At 38.9% G+C, this 15,541-nt stretch overlaps 1 protein-coding gene and 1 pseudogene across 1 annotated transcript; one reads left to right on the top strand and one right to left on the bottom strand.

The window, feature by feature from the left end:
• The first annotated feature begins 446 nt into the window (after positions 1–446).
• PP2D1 (protein phosphatase 2C like domain containing 1) lies at positions 447–15,408 on the top strand. Its single transcript, XM_003924920.4, has 2 exons — positions 447–1,479; positions 14,483–15,408. The coding sequence occupies exons 1-2, from the start codon at positions 678–680 to the stop codon at positions 15,277–15,279; spliced, it is 1,599 nt and encodes a 532-aa protein (XP_003924969.2). The 5' UTR covers positions 447–677; the 3' UTR covers positions 15,280–15,408.
• Positions 5,017–5,146, bottom strand: LOC120368399 (U4 spliceosomal RNA; annotated as a pseudogene).
• Positions 15,409–15,541: the final 133 nt, after the last annotated feature.

Here is a 15,541-nt window from a genome sequence, read left to right as displayed (position 1 = left end):
AATAAGAATTTTTTGGCTCCGTTATAATCTTGTGGTACCACTGTTGCATATGGTCCACCATTGCATGAAACATCACTATGCAATACATGACTGTATGTCCATATTAGAAATGAGAATGTCAGGTCTCAAATATATACTTTCACAGGTCTAAAGGAAAATATTGTGCTGATTTCTCTGAGTGTTTAGAGGCCTAGCTGACTGTGGAATTTTTGCCTAATTTATTTCAGGCAGACACAGGTCAATCACCAATTAATTTAGTACTTACACGTTTTTTGAGGAATGTGAATCAGAATATTTAAATCTAGGCTTATATAAGAGTGTGAGGAGCCAAATCAAATTGCAATGATAAGAGCTTGCTTGAAGAGATTTTCACTGCATCATCCTTGTATGAAAATATCTTTCATCCTGTTTGCAGAGTGTTTTGGAAATCAAGAGAATGGAATACGAAAACATCGACATTTGATACAGATGAGCATATTTCACTTTTACCCAAAAGAAGACGTTTTAGAAAGAAAAGGTCAAGAGCATTGAGAGACACCAAAAGCCATGAAGAGGAGCAGGTCTATGAGCAACTGACCACATTACCCTGTTTCATATGCAAGCATGAAATTGACCTATCTGGTATTTTTCTCCATAAGAAGCAACATGTAGCTCTGGCCACACTGGGTTTCCAATGGATGGGTGGAAAGAAACCACAGCCTTCAGTGATTGCTGTTCAGAGACAGTTCATGATTTCTAAACTATTGTCATCTTTTATGCTCACTGAAAAAACCCTACAGAGCATTAATAATGCTTTTGAGCTGCTTTGGAAAAAAAAAATACCACCAGCATACTATAAGATTTTTGATAACATTGACAGGAGTGTTGTATATTCTCAAAAAATATGCCATCTATTAATTAAAGGAGTGGGCATTTGTGAAGACAGGAATTCTACATGGAAAGCTGACATGAATGATAAATTCACTGTAGTGAGTAATTTTGGTAATAAATCTAACGTGTGTTTTTTCGGCTTGTTCGATGGACATTATGGTGCCTCAGCGGCAGAATTTACATCAGTGGAACTCCCAGTTTTACTTCTCCATCAACTTTCCAAATTTGATCCTTCTTACCAAATGACAACTGATGAGCAACAAATAATCAATTCCTTTTGCACCGTGTTTAGAGAAGAATACACAGCAATAGAAGACCTCTTTTCTGCCATAAACAAAACAGATGCAGTAAGATGTGAGTTTGAGGACATACACAAAGCTTTTGCAAAAGCATTTTGGAGAATGGATAGGCTTTTACGTCTTGGAAGAAAAGAAGTGTCCAGGGTTCAATGGAGTGGCTGCTCTGCAGTTACTTGTATATTGGAAGGTGAACCTACAAGTCCTTATAAGAATTGGAGAAGAGCAAATAACCACGATGGGTTGGCAGAGAGCTCCTCTTCCCAGGAGATGCCAAAAATGATTTCTGGAACATTACATGTTGCAAACACTGGTACGTACATTGAATAGCACCAAATAACACCTTTACAATTTTGGTTCCTTGCAGCAAAACCCCTTGTGCTTCCAGAATTTTTTATGATCTATTATTTAGTGACTTATTAGTACCTAGAAATTGCATTGATCAATATAAGAAACAACAAATAACCACAAGTTAAATGCAGGTTGCAGGCACAAAAATAATTGTAATTTTTTTAAAGAGGCACAGATAAGATATAATGTGACAGGATGTTAAATTTTCCCAAAGGGGTAGCAATAGAGTTGTTAATAAAGTTGAAAAGCAAAGATACTACCTATGCTTAAATCTGAACAAAATTTAAAACATTTTGTACACTTGCTTTTTTCAGAAAAATGGAAAGTTGTTTGCTCACTGTTAGTATGGTTGTTTAAATTGGTCAGTTACTCTGGTAACTATATTTGCAATAGGTCATTCTCATGCTCACTGGTCAAGTAGCCTTTCTTTCTTTCTCTTTTTTTTTCTTTCTTCTTTTTTTTTTGAGACGGACTCTCTCTCTATCACCCAGGCTGGAGTGCAGTGGCGAAATCTCAGCTCACTGCAACCTCCGCCTCCCAGGTTCAAGTGATTCTTTTACCTCAGCCTCCTGAGTAGCTGAGACTACAAGTGCACACCACCACGCCTGGCTAATTTTTGTATTTTTAATTGAGACAGCGTTTCACCGTATTGGCTAGGCTGGTCTTGAATTCCTGACCTTGTGATCTGCCCGCCTGGCCTCCCAAAGTGCTGGGATTACAGGCGTGAGCCACCACACCTGGCATCTATTTTATCTCAGAGAGAATAATAGTTCATGCCTCAGTTTTCTTCTTTTTTTTTCTCTTTATCGCTTTGAGCAAAAACATGCCTCGGTTTTATGAGCATGTATTCCCTTCTTTAAAAAGTTGCCTGTATTGTTTTAAAGTTATTTCAGGAAGTTTAGGAATTTGCCAAAATGGAAAGCTCAGAGGTAAAACTTTTTTTTATGTTTTTTGGTTTTTGTTTTTTTTTTGAGACGGAGTTTCGCTCTTGTTACCCAGGCTGGAGTGCAATGGCGCGATCTCGGCTCACCGCAACCTCCGCCTCCTGGGCTCAGGCAATTCTCCTGCCTCAGCCTCCTCAGTAGCTGGGATTACAGGCACGCGCCGCCATGCCCAGTTAATTTTTAGTATTTTTAGTAGAGACGGGGTTTCACCATGTTGACCAGGATGGTCTCGATCTCTTGACCTCGTGATCCACCCGCCTCGGCCTCCCAAAGTGCTGGGATTACAGGCTTGAGCCACCGCGCCCGGCTAATATCTAAGTATTGTTAACCCAATGTTTCAGATGAAAAATTTAAGCCAAAAAATGTGAGATAATTTGTTCAAGGTCTCAGAAGTAATAGGAATTGGAGCTGGAAATCAGTCCTACCATATCATGCTACCTCTTACCTCTTAAGGGGGTTGTTTCCAAAGCCTGAGAAGGCTGGGCCTCAGTGAGTGGGACTTTGTGGCAGACGTACTGTTGCAAGGTCAGATAACCACAAAGAATACTACAATGAATGTCAAGGCCCCAGAAAGTCAGTCTATTTCTCATCCAGCCCTGGTTCTGAGCCTGAAATGTCAAGGACTCCGGACTAAGCAATACCAAGAAAGTAAGTGCATATCCACTGCCCTGGAGTCTCTGTCATTTCTCAGGCTCTGTGCTGAGGTTCCAAATAGTTCATAATCATTACACATTTAAGGTCAGTCTGTGAACTGATCCATATTCTTGGAATTGGGATCCCGGGAGAAAATACTATTCATTATAAGAGTCTTTGTAAAATTAATATGACAAATTATGACATATGCAATAAGTAGATACTGTCATCAAATGTGTAGATACAGCCAGGCACAGTGGCTCACGCCTGTAATCTCAGCACTTTGGGAGGCGGAGTAGGGTGGATCACCTGAAGTCAGGAGTCTGAGACCAGCCTGGCCAATATGGTGAAGCCCCATCTCTACTAAAAATACATTTAAAAAAAAAAAAATTAGCCGGGCGTGGTGGGTACCTATAATCCCAGCTACTCAGGAGGCTGAGGCAGGAGAATCGCTTGAGCCTGGGAGGCGGAGGTGACAACGAGCGAGATCGTGCCACTGCATTCCAGCCTGGGCAATGAAACGAGACTCTGTCTCCAAAAAAAAAAAAAAAGACTGGGTGCAGTGGCTCATGCCTGTAATCCCAGCACTTTGGGAGGCCGAGCAGGCAGATCATGAGGTCAGGAGATTGAGACCATCCTGGCCAACATGGTGAAACCCCGTCTCTACTAAAAATACAAAAATTAGCTGGGCACAGTGGTGGGCGCCTGTAATCCCAGTTACTGGGGAGGCTGAGGCAGGAGAATCACTTGAACCAGGGAGTCAGAGATTGCAGTGAGCCGAGATTGCACCACTGCACTCCACTCTGGATGACAGAGTGAGACTCCATATGAAAAAAAAAATATCTACACACACTGCTGTTTGGTTGGCTCTAATTGCCAGGTCAAACAGCTGGATTTAATTTCCAGGCCTATACAATGGTGTTAAACTGTTTGTATCTAGGCATGCTGCATTTTAATAAAAAGACACATGGGTGAAAAAAATTCAAATTGCAAAAGAGAGAACCTGAGGTCATGATTTAGTTACAAAAGTACTTCTGTAAGAAAGAACTGTAAATGACTTTCAGCCATGAAAAATTTTTTACATGAATTTTTCAAGAATTATTTTGTATTCTATAGAACAGGATTAATTATAGCAAGGAAATTGAGTTTCCTTGTTTAAAATTCATAAAATATCAATGTCATCATAACTCTAGAATTTAAAAAATTCTTACCTTATAATGAAATATGCATTCAATGATGAAGCCATTGAATAAATGTTGAATTTGTACATGTGGAAAAAGGTATTGCCAAACTCACATTCTTTTTAAAAATGTTTATCTATTTTATTGATATATAATAATTATAAATATTTATGGGGTGCATGTGGTATTTTGATATATGCATATAATATGTAATGATCAAATCAGGGCATTTAAGATATTCATCACCTGTATTATCTTTGTGTTGGGAACATTTAAACTCTTCTAGCTATTTTAGGTTACATAGTGAATTATTGTTAACTATAGTCACCCTAATGTGACTATCAAACCCTGGAACTTATTCCTTCTCTCTAACTGTATGTTTGCACTTTTTTTTTTTTTTTTTTTTGAAACAGAGTCTCACTCTGTCACCAGGCTGGAGTGCAGTGGCATGATCTCGGCTCACTGCAACCTCCGCCTCCTTGGTTCAAGCGATTCTCCTGCCCAGCCTCTGAGTAGCTGGGACTACAGGGGCATGCCACCACGCCCAGCTAACTTCTGTATTTTTAGTAGAAAAGTGGTTTCACCATGTTGGCCAGGATGGTCTCAATCTCTTGACCTCATGATCCACCCACCTTGGCCTCCCAAGGCCAAGCCAAGATGTTGAATTTTATAAAAAAAATTTTTGGTCGTCTACTCAGATAACCATACGGTATTTATCCTTCATTCTGTTGGTAATGTGTCATATTATTTTATTTTTAATGCTGACTGTATTACAAGTTGTCATGGTGGGCTATTGGAAAAAGTTTTCAATTAGCAATAATCACACCGTGGCTAAACCTCATTGGCTATGATACTGCCTCTGCACAAAGCTTCACATTTATTGATTTCTATGTGAACCATCCTTGCATCCCTGGAATAAATTTCACTTGATCATGGTCTTTTTTTTTTTTTTTTTTTTTTTTTTTTGAGACGGAGTTTCGCTCTTGTTGCCCAGGCTGGAGTGCAATGGCGCGATCTCGGCTCACCGCAACCTCCGCCTCCTGGGTTCAGGCAATTCTCCTGCCTCAGCCTCCTGAGTAGCTGGGATTACAGGCACGCGCCACCATGCCCAGCTAATTTTTGTATTTTTAGTAGAGACGGGGTTTCACCATGTTGACCAGGATGGTCTCGATCTCTTGACCTCGTGATCCACCCGCCTCGGCCTCCCAAAGTGCTGGGATTACAGGCTTGAGCCACCGCGCCCGGCCTTTTTTTTTTTTTTTAATATGTTGTTTGATTCAGCTTGCTAGTATTTTGTTGAGGATTTTCACATCTACATTCATCAGGGATATTGGCCTACAGTTTTCTTCTTTGTTGTTGTGTCTTTTTCTGATTTTTGGTATCCAGGTAATGCTGGGCTCATGTAATTAGTTAAAAATAATTCCTCCTCTTCAATTTGCTTGAAATATTTTTAGAATAATTGGTGTTCTTTTTTATACATTTGGTAGAATTCAGCAGTGAAGCCATCTGGTCCTAGCCTTTTCATTTTGGGGACTTTTTATTACTGAATCAAGCCTACTACTTGTTATTGGTCTGTTCAGGTTTTCTATTTCTTCCTGGTTCAATCTTGGTAGGGTTGTATGTCTCTAGATGTTTATCCATTTCCTCTAGGTTTTCTAATTTGTTAGGGTATAGTTGTTCATAATAGTCTCTAATGATCTTTTGTTTTTCAGTGATATCTGTTGTAATGTCCCTTTTTCATTTTTGATTTTTTGGGATTTTCTCTTTTTTCTTAGTTAGGCTAGCTAATGATTTATTGACTTTTAAAATATTTTCATAAAAACCACCTTTTGTTTTATTGATCCTATGTGTATTTTTTAGTGTCTATCTTGGTTAATTCTGCTCTTATCTCTTTTTTTCCCCCTTCTATTAATTTTGAATTTGGTTTGTTCTTGCTTTCCTAGTTCCCCACGGTGCACTGTTAGGTTGTTTATTTGGAGTCTCTTACTGTACATTTCCCTATTCATATCACTTTTGCTGCATCACACAGGTTTTGGTATGTTTTGATTTTCATTTGTTTCAAGAAGTTTTTTATTTCCTTTTTAATTTCTTCATTGACCCTATGATTGTTCAGGAGCATGTTATTTAATTTCCATGTATTTGCATAATTTCCAGTGTTCCTCTTGCTATTGATTTTCTATTCCATTGTGATATGAAAAAATGTTAATTTTTTAAAAAATCATGTCTCTAACTTTTGGACATATGGAATACAGTTATAATAACTGATGTTCATGCCTGCTAATTGTAACATATATGCCATTTTGGAGTTGGTTTCAATTGACTGGCTTTTCACTTATCATGGGTGTTATTTTCCTTCTTATTTGCATGCCTGGTGTACTAGCTTTCTAGGGCTGCCGTAACAAATTACCACAACATGGTTGCTTAAAACAGCAAAAATGTATTCTCTCATGCTTCTGGAGGCCAGATGCCTGAAGTCAAGGTGTCCATAGGGCCACGCCTCTTCTAGGGTAGAATCTTTCTTTGGGTCTTCCAGCTTATGGTAGCTCCAGGCATTCCCTCACACACAGCTGCATAATTCCAGTCCCTCCCTGACTTTCACATGGCGTTTTACTGTTCTTTCCATGTGTCTCTACTCTATGTATCTCTTATAAACACATTTCTCATTGGAATTCAGGCCCGCCTGGATAATCCAGGTTGGTCTCATTTCGAGATCCTTAATGATAACTGCAAAAACATTTTTTTTTCCACCAAGATCACATTGACAGGTTGTGGGAATAAATGTGTGTTTTTGGATATATGATCTTGAGCTTTGTTTTGGGATGAAACTACTTGGAAACAGTTTGATCATTTTAGATACTGTTTTTTAAATTTGTCAGGCAAGTCCAGGGCGGTGTTGAGTTTGCTCTAATTATTTTCTACTACTGAGGCAAGACCTTCCTAAGTATGCTACCTAATGATTCATGAATTTTATGTCTTTTCAGTCTGGCTGGTTGGAACAGGAGTTATTCTCCCAAACCTATGAGTCCTCAGCAATGCTTCTTTTAATCCTTTTTGAATGTTTCTTTCCCCAGTGTTGTGAGGGTTCCTCACACACGTGTATTCAGCAGTACCCATCTAAACACTTAAGATTCACTTGAGAAAGAACCTCTAAAGATATCTGGAATTCTCTGTGGCTCTTTTCTCTCTGGCATTGTGTCCTCAGCAAGCTCTAGCTGCACTGCTTTCCCGGGACTCTTGGCTCTGTCTCTTCAAAACAGATAAAAGTGTAAACCCAGTCACTGTTACTGTATCTTGACCAGAAAGATAAGAAATTCCAAATAATGTATGTTTTGTGGAATTATTTGAGAGCTGTCATCCAGAGTACTGCATTTGCTCCTGCCTGGTGTCTGCCTGTTGACACTATCAGTATGTACTAAGTGATCCATTTGAGGCTTTCAGACTACAAATACATGATGATTAGCGGCTTCATATTCTTTTTTTTTGTAGAGATGGGGCCTTGCTATGTTGTCAAGGCTGGTCTTGAACTCTTGGACTCAAGTGATCCTCCTGTCTTGGCCTCCCAAAGTGTTTTGATGCTTTGATGAGCTTTAATTTTCTCACGTATTAAAAATGTGATTATCCTTTCCTCACGGTATTACAGATGTGAGCTACAATGTCAACCCAGTTCCAAGTTCTTTGTGGCTTCCTTTCTTCTTCTCTTTAGCATAATTTGAAATAGTCAATTTTTCTGTAGTCTGAATGGTGGCAAAACATGTAGGTTTACTTTTGGTTCACTGTTTCAGTGAGGCCACCGTCCTTAGGGGTCCTAGCTTTGTTGTGGTGAGCCACTTAGTCTTACTAAATGGACAAGCCCTGGGTTTTGTCTTCTGTTTCATAATCCTGTTTTTTGTTTAAGATGGAGTCTTGCTCTGTTACCCGGGCTGGAGTGGAGTGGCTCGATCTTGGTTCACTGCACTCTCTGCCTCCCTGGTTTGGGTTCCAAGTGATTCTTCTGCCTCAGCCCTCTGAGTAGCTAGGACTACAGGCACATGCCACCAAACCCAGGCCAGGCTGGTCTAAAACTTCTGACCTTAAGTGATCCACTGCTTTGATCTCCCAAAGTGCTGGGATTATAGGCATGAGTCACTGCCCCTGGCCACTCTGTGAAAACTCTGTGGATTTATTCGGCTCAATACATGGTCTCAGGTAAAAGCTGGTTTCTTCTCTTGGTATACTTCAATTTAGCCATTATTCTTCTTGAGTATTTTGTACTTGCTGCTATATTATCCAGGATATTTACTTGTTCTCAGTGGAAGGGTCAATCTAAAACCCAGACTGCCCCATTACTGCTCCTTTTTAATATTTGAGTGCTTTAGTGTATCTATTATTCCAACCTTTAGGTCTAGATTGTACATTTGTTAATAATTCCTTTTAATGAGGCTCTATAAACTACTTTTATTTCTAATGTTCTAGCTTTCTGTCCCATAAGCTCACAGTAGATTGAGAGACCAGGCACAACTTTACCCACTACTTCTCTATTATTTGCAATTTTCTTTCTCTTTCTTTTGCTTTTGAGATGGGGTCTTGCTATGTAGCCAGGAACCCCTAGCCTCAAGCGGTCCTCCTGCCTCAGCCTTCCAAGTAGCTAGGACTTCAGCACCACCATACTTGGCTATCACGATTTTTAAATTGGTGACCTGAAGCCCCTTCCCTTCTCTTCTCAAGATTGCCAAGTCATTCCTTTCATCTAATCTTCAAAATCTGTGAGGAAAAGATAATCACATTTTTAATACATGAGAAGACTAAAGCTCATCAAAGCATTATACAAGGTTATATAACCAGTGAGTGAGCCAGGACTCCAGTCTTTCAGGCTTGAAGCCTGGTTACTCCAAATGAAGAGTACCACTTTCTCCTGTTTTTAGGGTGTCTTCATTATTATGTGGACTTTTTGTCTTCATTCATCACTAATGCTGCATTTACAGACCTCATTTTCTTTCCTGTCTAGATGCAATTGTTTCCATGGGTGTGAAAATGTGTTCATTTGGACTAGTTTCATAGTTGTTTTTAAAATTATCCCCACCCTTACATTTTATCCTAAAGTCTAACTCAACTCCAAAATCTCCTTCTTTTGTGCAGGAAAAAAGCCAAATTCTTAACACTGACGTTTTACATTCCTTCCCTTCCCCTTCTCCCTTTTTTCTGACGGTGGTGCTGGGGAACCCATGTTTACAAACCTGATTCTGAGAACTCATTCAACAAATACTTCACAAAATAAAATTCAACAAATTCAGCTTCTTTGGCTCAAACTAGAGCCCTGAAGAAAAACTGGATATGGACTGTTTCCCCTCACCTTATTTCATGCAACTCTATTTATGCTTTTTAATAACTGTAATTTTTCCTTTCCTCAATAACTATTTCAATTTTTCCAAGTTACCACTGACTACTCTCTCAAGTAATTCTGTAATTCTACTTCGTATTTTCTTATAATTCTTTATAAATGGGTCTGAAATGAAACGTTTGTCATTTCCCCTGAATTTCTTTTGGATAGCCTCTCTACCTGCTTTCCCCTTCTTGGAACACTAAATAAACTTTAAGAGTCTACCTACTAAATTAGCTTGAGTCTCACAATAACTTTGACAAGTAATACTGCAGGTGAAAACCTATTACTTAGTAAAGTGACCTAATAAAGGCCACAATGACAAAAGGTTGGGGTTAAAGTCTGAGTGTGTCAGACTCCTAAATCCCTCCACTCCCCATGCTGTTTTTCTCTACCAGACTGTCTTACTACCCCTGGGCAATCTTGTGCATCCTAGGTGTGTTTTTATTTTTCCTGCTTCACCCATCACGTATGTTTTCTCTGACCACCATATAAAGTTTCTTTTCCTCTTCTCTCATTCTTTCTCAAAACTTTTCTGTTCTAATCAACACTAAGTCACCTTTCTGGCTTTATCTGAGAACAATCTTAGTATTGCCTACTCAAGTCCAGAATTAACTGGCTGGGATTCCAGAGTTCACTCTGAAGTTTACTGGACTTTTCCTTTTCATAAAAGTTGGAGATAACCCAGTAATCACAGGAGGCAATCACATCATTACCCTCCGCATAAGAAACACTTTACCTGACTATGCCACTTTTAAAAGGCTTAAGTATCATCTCAAAGCGGCTCTTTTTAATCCCCAAGATTATTGTTCCTAAACATGTTGCTCTTCTAGTAATCCTGTTCCATTTTTGCTCTGAAAACATTTTCTGAAGAGCACAGGCTCACCAAATACTGAAAGCTGTTACCTTTGTCTAGGAATTAAATTCATTTATGTTCAGATTAAAATTGTGTAGTGGTCTTCAACACAGTTCATTGCTTGGTCAGCTGTTCTCACTTCCTCCAAACAGATGTTGGAAGAAACTTTTTTTAAAGCCAAATTGCCCTTTCTCTTAAACTATCCGAAGGCTGTTCCGTCTCCAATTCTCCAGACTATGTGGACATAACAGTGATATTTAATAATCTTCCTCTAATTTCCCATCTTCATGGAAACCTTTTGTTCATTATCCTGTTCAAGCTTTCAGTTTAATACAGCACTTGACTTCAAACACCCTGTTTGTAGCTGACAGCATGTGCCACTCACTGTTTACAAAATGAAACTATTGACTCTGCACATCTAATTTTTTAGTTCATTCTGTTAGTAGTCTTCCTGAGCCTGAATATTCACCCTCTACTTCCTGGGTTATATACACAAATAGTTAAGAAATGCCAGCTACTTCTCCTTCACTTTTTCTTTCCTTCATGCACCATTCACACAGGTAAAGAATGTGCTGCCAGGTGGTGACTGGCACCTTTAATTCCAGCACTTTCAGAGGCCAAGGTGGGAGGATCACTTAAGCCCAGGAGTTTGAGACCAGCAACACAGCAAAATTCCGTCTCTACTAAAAAATACAGAAATTAGCCGGATGTGGTGGAACACACCTTTAGTCCCAGCTACTCAGGAGGCTGAGGCGGGAGGATTACCTGAGCCCAGGGAGGTCAAGGCTGCAGCGAGCCCACGATCATGCCACTGCACTCCAGCCTGGATGAGAGTGAAATCCTGTCTCCAAAAGAAAAAAAAAAAGCATTATCTCCCTTTCTAATGGGTAGAGCAAGAACTGCAACCAGGATTTAATGTCCTTTATCCTAGAATATTTTATTGTGCTGAACCCAAAGGATGGCCACAAGTAATAAAATGGGCCAAGATGCTATGTCCTGCTCTCTAGCACAGGAAAAAAAGGGCAAACAGTGCACAAGGCTACACTGGTCAAGCTCTCTGCAGAGGTAACTAAAATAAAAATAACCTGTTTACCATCCTTCCATTGTAAATACATATTTCTATTAAATTATTTCCAAATCACGCAGCGGGAAAACAATGCTTTTTCTTTTTGTTAAAATGGGCTTTGGCTTGCCACATGTAAATATGTATGCAGTCAATGGATTTGACTATTCTGAGCCAAATTATGTCCTTTTTGTTTTCAGAGCTATGGCCACACAATTCGTATTTATGTACACATATAAAAATTGTTCTAATTTAAGAGGTACTGAACCATATGTACTCCTAACAATTCTATTTACTCGGCATGTTAAGTACCACTCCATGTTGCTTTGCTGATACAGTAATAATGTATAATTCAGCAAGTCAAGATTTTACTGACTTAACGTTCTACAAAATCCAAGTAGAATAACCAACAGTAAGATAAAGTATTAATAACCAAACTATAAAGGAGGGGCCCTATAACCTAGAACTACGACTTATGTAGTTGTTTCCAAAATATTTTTCACAAATCTCTTTTAGTCCCAATCCAATAGTATAGCTATTAAAAATTTCTATTATGTAAATGAGCCAATAGTTTGTCTATATCCGACACTAATGCCGTACCAACTTAGGTTCCCCTGTCATGCAGGCTTGAGTGCAGTGGTGCGATCTCGACTCACTCCAACCTCCGCCTCCAGGGTTCAAGCAATTCTTATGTCTCAGTCTCCTGAGTAGCTAGGATTACAGGTGTGCACCACCACTCCTGGCTACTTTAGTAAAGACAGGTTTCACCATGTTGGCCAGGCTGGTCTCAAACTCCTGGCTTCAAGTGGTCCTCCTACCTCAGCCTCCCAGGGTGCTGGAACTACAAGCATGAGTTACCACGCTGGCTACCAATTTGGGCTTTCCAACTATACTACTATACTAGTTGCATGGACCTCAACCTTTTTGTGTGTGTGTCTTGCTCTGTCACCCAGGCTGGAGTGCGGTGGTATGATCTCGGCTTACTGCAACCTCTACCTCCTGAGTTCAAGCAATTCTGGTGTCTCAGCCTCCCGACTAACTGGAATGACAAGCGTGCGTGCGTCACCATACCTGGCTAATTTTTTGTATTTTTAGTAGAGATGGGGTTTTGCCATGTTGCCCAGGCTGGCCTCAAACTCCTGGCTTCAAGTGATCTGTCTGCCTCAGCCTCCAAAAGTGCGGGGATAACAGGTGTAAGCCACCACACCTGGCCCTGGACCTCAATCTTCTAAGCCTCAATTATTTTATCTAAAAAACTGTGGGTCTAGAACTAAACTTCTCCTGCAAGCAACTAAATGATCCCAGGCACAGCATCATATTTAAAACTAGAATATTCTATGTAAATTTGGCATCCTATTCCAGTAATTTTAAATCTCAAAGATATGATATTCAAATATCATTAACCCCATCTCAGCACAGTTTAGGTAACTTTTTATAAATGACAAATGATTTCATATCAAGAATAAACAGTATGTAATTATATGTGATTTTTACCTAAAAACTTAGGGGAAATCAATTTTTCCTAACTAAAAAATTCAGTGGTTCTAAAAAAAAAATACACCAAAGAAAGTTACAGTAACATAACCATGCTTATCTGTTCAGATCATGTTTAAACGGTAAAGATTTCAAGGAAGCACACCATCATGGATTCATTTGAACCATGAAAAAACTACAACCAACTTTTTTCAGTTTCCAACCAAAGGGTTTAATGGTAGCTACCTGTTATTCATGTAGTATGTTAATAACACTTAAATTCAGAGGACTGATTGGCTTTTTAAAATCTATACATTACAGGAACCTAGTAAGACTAACATTAATAGTGGCATTCTAATTTTTTCATCACCCATGACCTAAGTACATCCAAGATTTAACTTTTATCAGTTACATAACTGTCATTCTATTTTTTTAAAAAATCAAAGTTTGTAACCAGGTGCAGTGTCTCATGCCTGTAATCCCAGCACTCTGCGAGGCTGAGGCGGGTGGATAACGAGGTCAGGAGTTCGAGACCAGCCTGGTCAACAAGGCGAAATGCCAACTCCACTAAAAATACAAAAATTTGGGTGTAGCGGCACATGCCTGTAATCTCAGATACTCGGGAAGCTGAGGCAGGAAAATCACTTGAACCCAGGAAGCAGAAGTTGCAATGAGCTGAGATCACACCACTGCACTCCAGCCTTGGCGTCTAAATACTCCGTCTCAAAAAACAAAACAAAACAAAAATCAAAGTTTGTGTTTCAAATTGAAAAAAGACTTACCTTCCAAATGCCCATCAATGATAAACTGGATAAAGAAAATGTTAGCATATACACCATGGAATACACATATACACCATGGAATACTGTGCAGCCATAAAAAAGGATGAGTTCACGTCCTTTGCAGGGATATGGATGAAGCTGGAAAGCAGCATTCTCAGCAAACTGACACAAGAACAGAAAACCAAACACCCCAAGTTCTCACTCATAAGTGGGAGTTGAACAATGAGAACCATGAACACAGGGAGGGGTACATCACACACTAGGACTTGATGAGGGGTGGGAAGGCCAGGGGTGGGATAGCAGTGGGTGGGAGGATTGGGGAGGGCTACCGTTAGGAGAAATACCTAATGCAGATAACGGAGGAATGGATGCAGTAAACCACCATGGCACATGTTTACCTATGTAACAAACTCGCACATTCTTCACATGTACCCCAGAATTTAAAGTATAATAAAAATAAATTAATTAAAAAAAATTATCAGTGAGGGATAAATGGACTTGTTTGAAACCTGTATTTACTATAAATCTTTCAGTAGTGATATATTACACATATTTTAAAAACACCTTTAAATAGTCTGCTTTCTGTTTAGCATTGAAACACAGAATTAATAGCAGATTTTGATACAATTAGTTATCTCTAGGATGAAAATTTATTCTTTTAAAAAATAATCTTTTAGGTAACGTGCAAGCAGTCTTATGCAGAAATGGGAAAGGTTTTTGCCTCACCAAAGACCATACTACACGAAACACAAATGAAAGAAGAAGAATACTTCAGAATGGAGCAGTCATTAGCGCAAATGAACCATACGGGCTGGTAGAAGGGCAAGTAAAAACTACACGAGGACTTGGATTTCATGGAAATCTCAAGCTGAAAAAATCCATTATCCCAGCACCTCAAACTATTTCTGTCCCTATAGATGACTTATGTCAATTCCTTATTTTAGCTACTAACGGACTTTGGGAAGTTTTGGATAAAGAAGAAGTCACTGCCTTGGCAATGACAACATTTCACGTGTATAAAGAAACATACTGTTCTATCATGCATAACAAATCTTCACCATCCAAAGGGCCTCTGCTTTTTTTAAACAGTGAACCAATCTTTACGAAATCACAAAGTAATATCCACTTATTGTTTCAGTATAAATCTGAATCTAAAGAATGTGTGTCAACTAAAAATTCCAAAGAAAATTTGTCTGATTCAAACTATTCTAAATGTTCCATTTATAACCCTGAGAATGTAGAAACATTTCCAGCAGAAACGATTCATCATGAACCTTGCAGTGAAAAAGTAACTGACAGACCAACCAGTGTAAATGGTGTGGCAATAAATGAAAAAGAATTAGGCACTAAGAGTTTCTATGAAGGTGCAGCTGAGTATGTTAGCCATGAACTTGTAAATGCTGCTTTACTGGCTGGCTCCAGAGATAACATTACAGTTATGGTAATATTTCTCAATGGAAGTATCAGTTTCTGACATAAAAAATAAAGTTCCAATTATCCAGCACACCAAAATATAACACCATAAAGCAATTCTCTAATGATCCAGATATTAGGATAATTCATCAATACCACACAAATAATTTTATAAAGATAGTAAATATAAAAGCGGATTATTAGGTTACATAATATCACTTATATACATTAACTGTTTTATGCCAAAAAAAAAACAAAAACAAAAACAAAAGAGAGAGAGAGAGAGAAACCAATACTTTTTATACCACTTTATTCCAACCTGA

The sequence above is a fragment of the Saimiri boliviensis genome, chromosome 9 (assembly GCF_048565385.1).
Source record: "Saimiri boliviensis isolate mSaiBol1 chromosome 9, mSaiBol1.pri, whole genome shotgun sequence".
Lineage (NCBI taxonomy): Eukaryota > Metazoa > Chordata > Mammalia > Primates > Cebidae > Saimiri > Saimiri boliviensis.
This window is presented reverse-complemented; position numbering and strand designations above follow the sequence as displayed.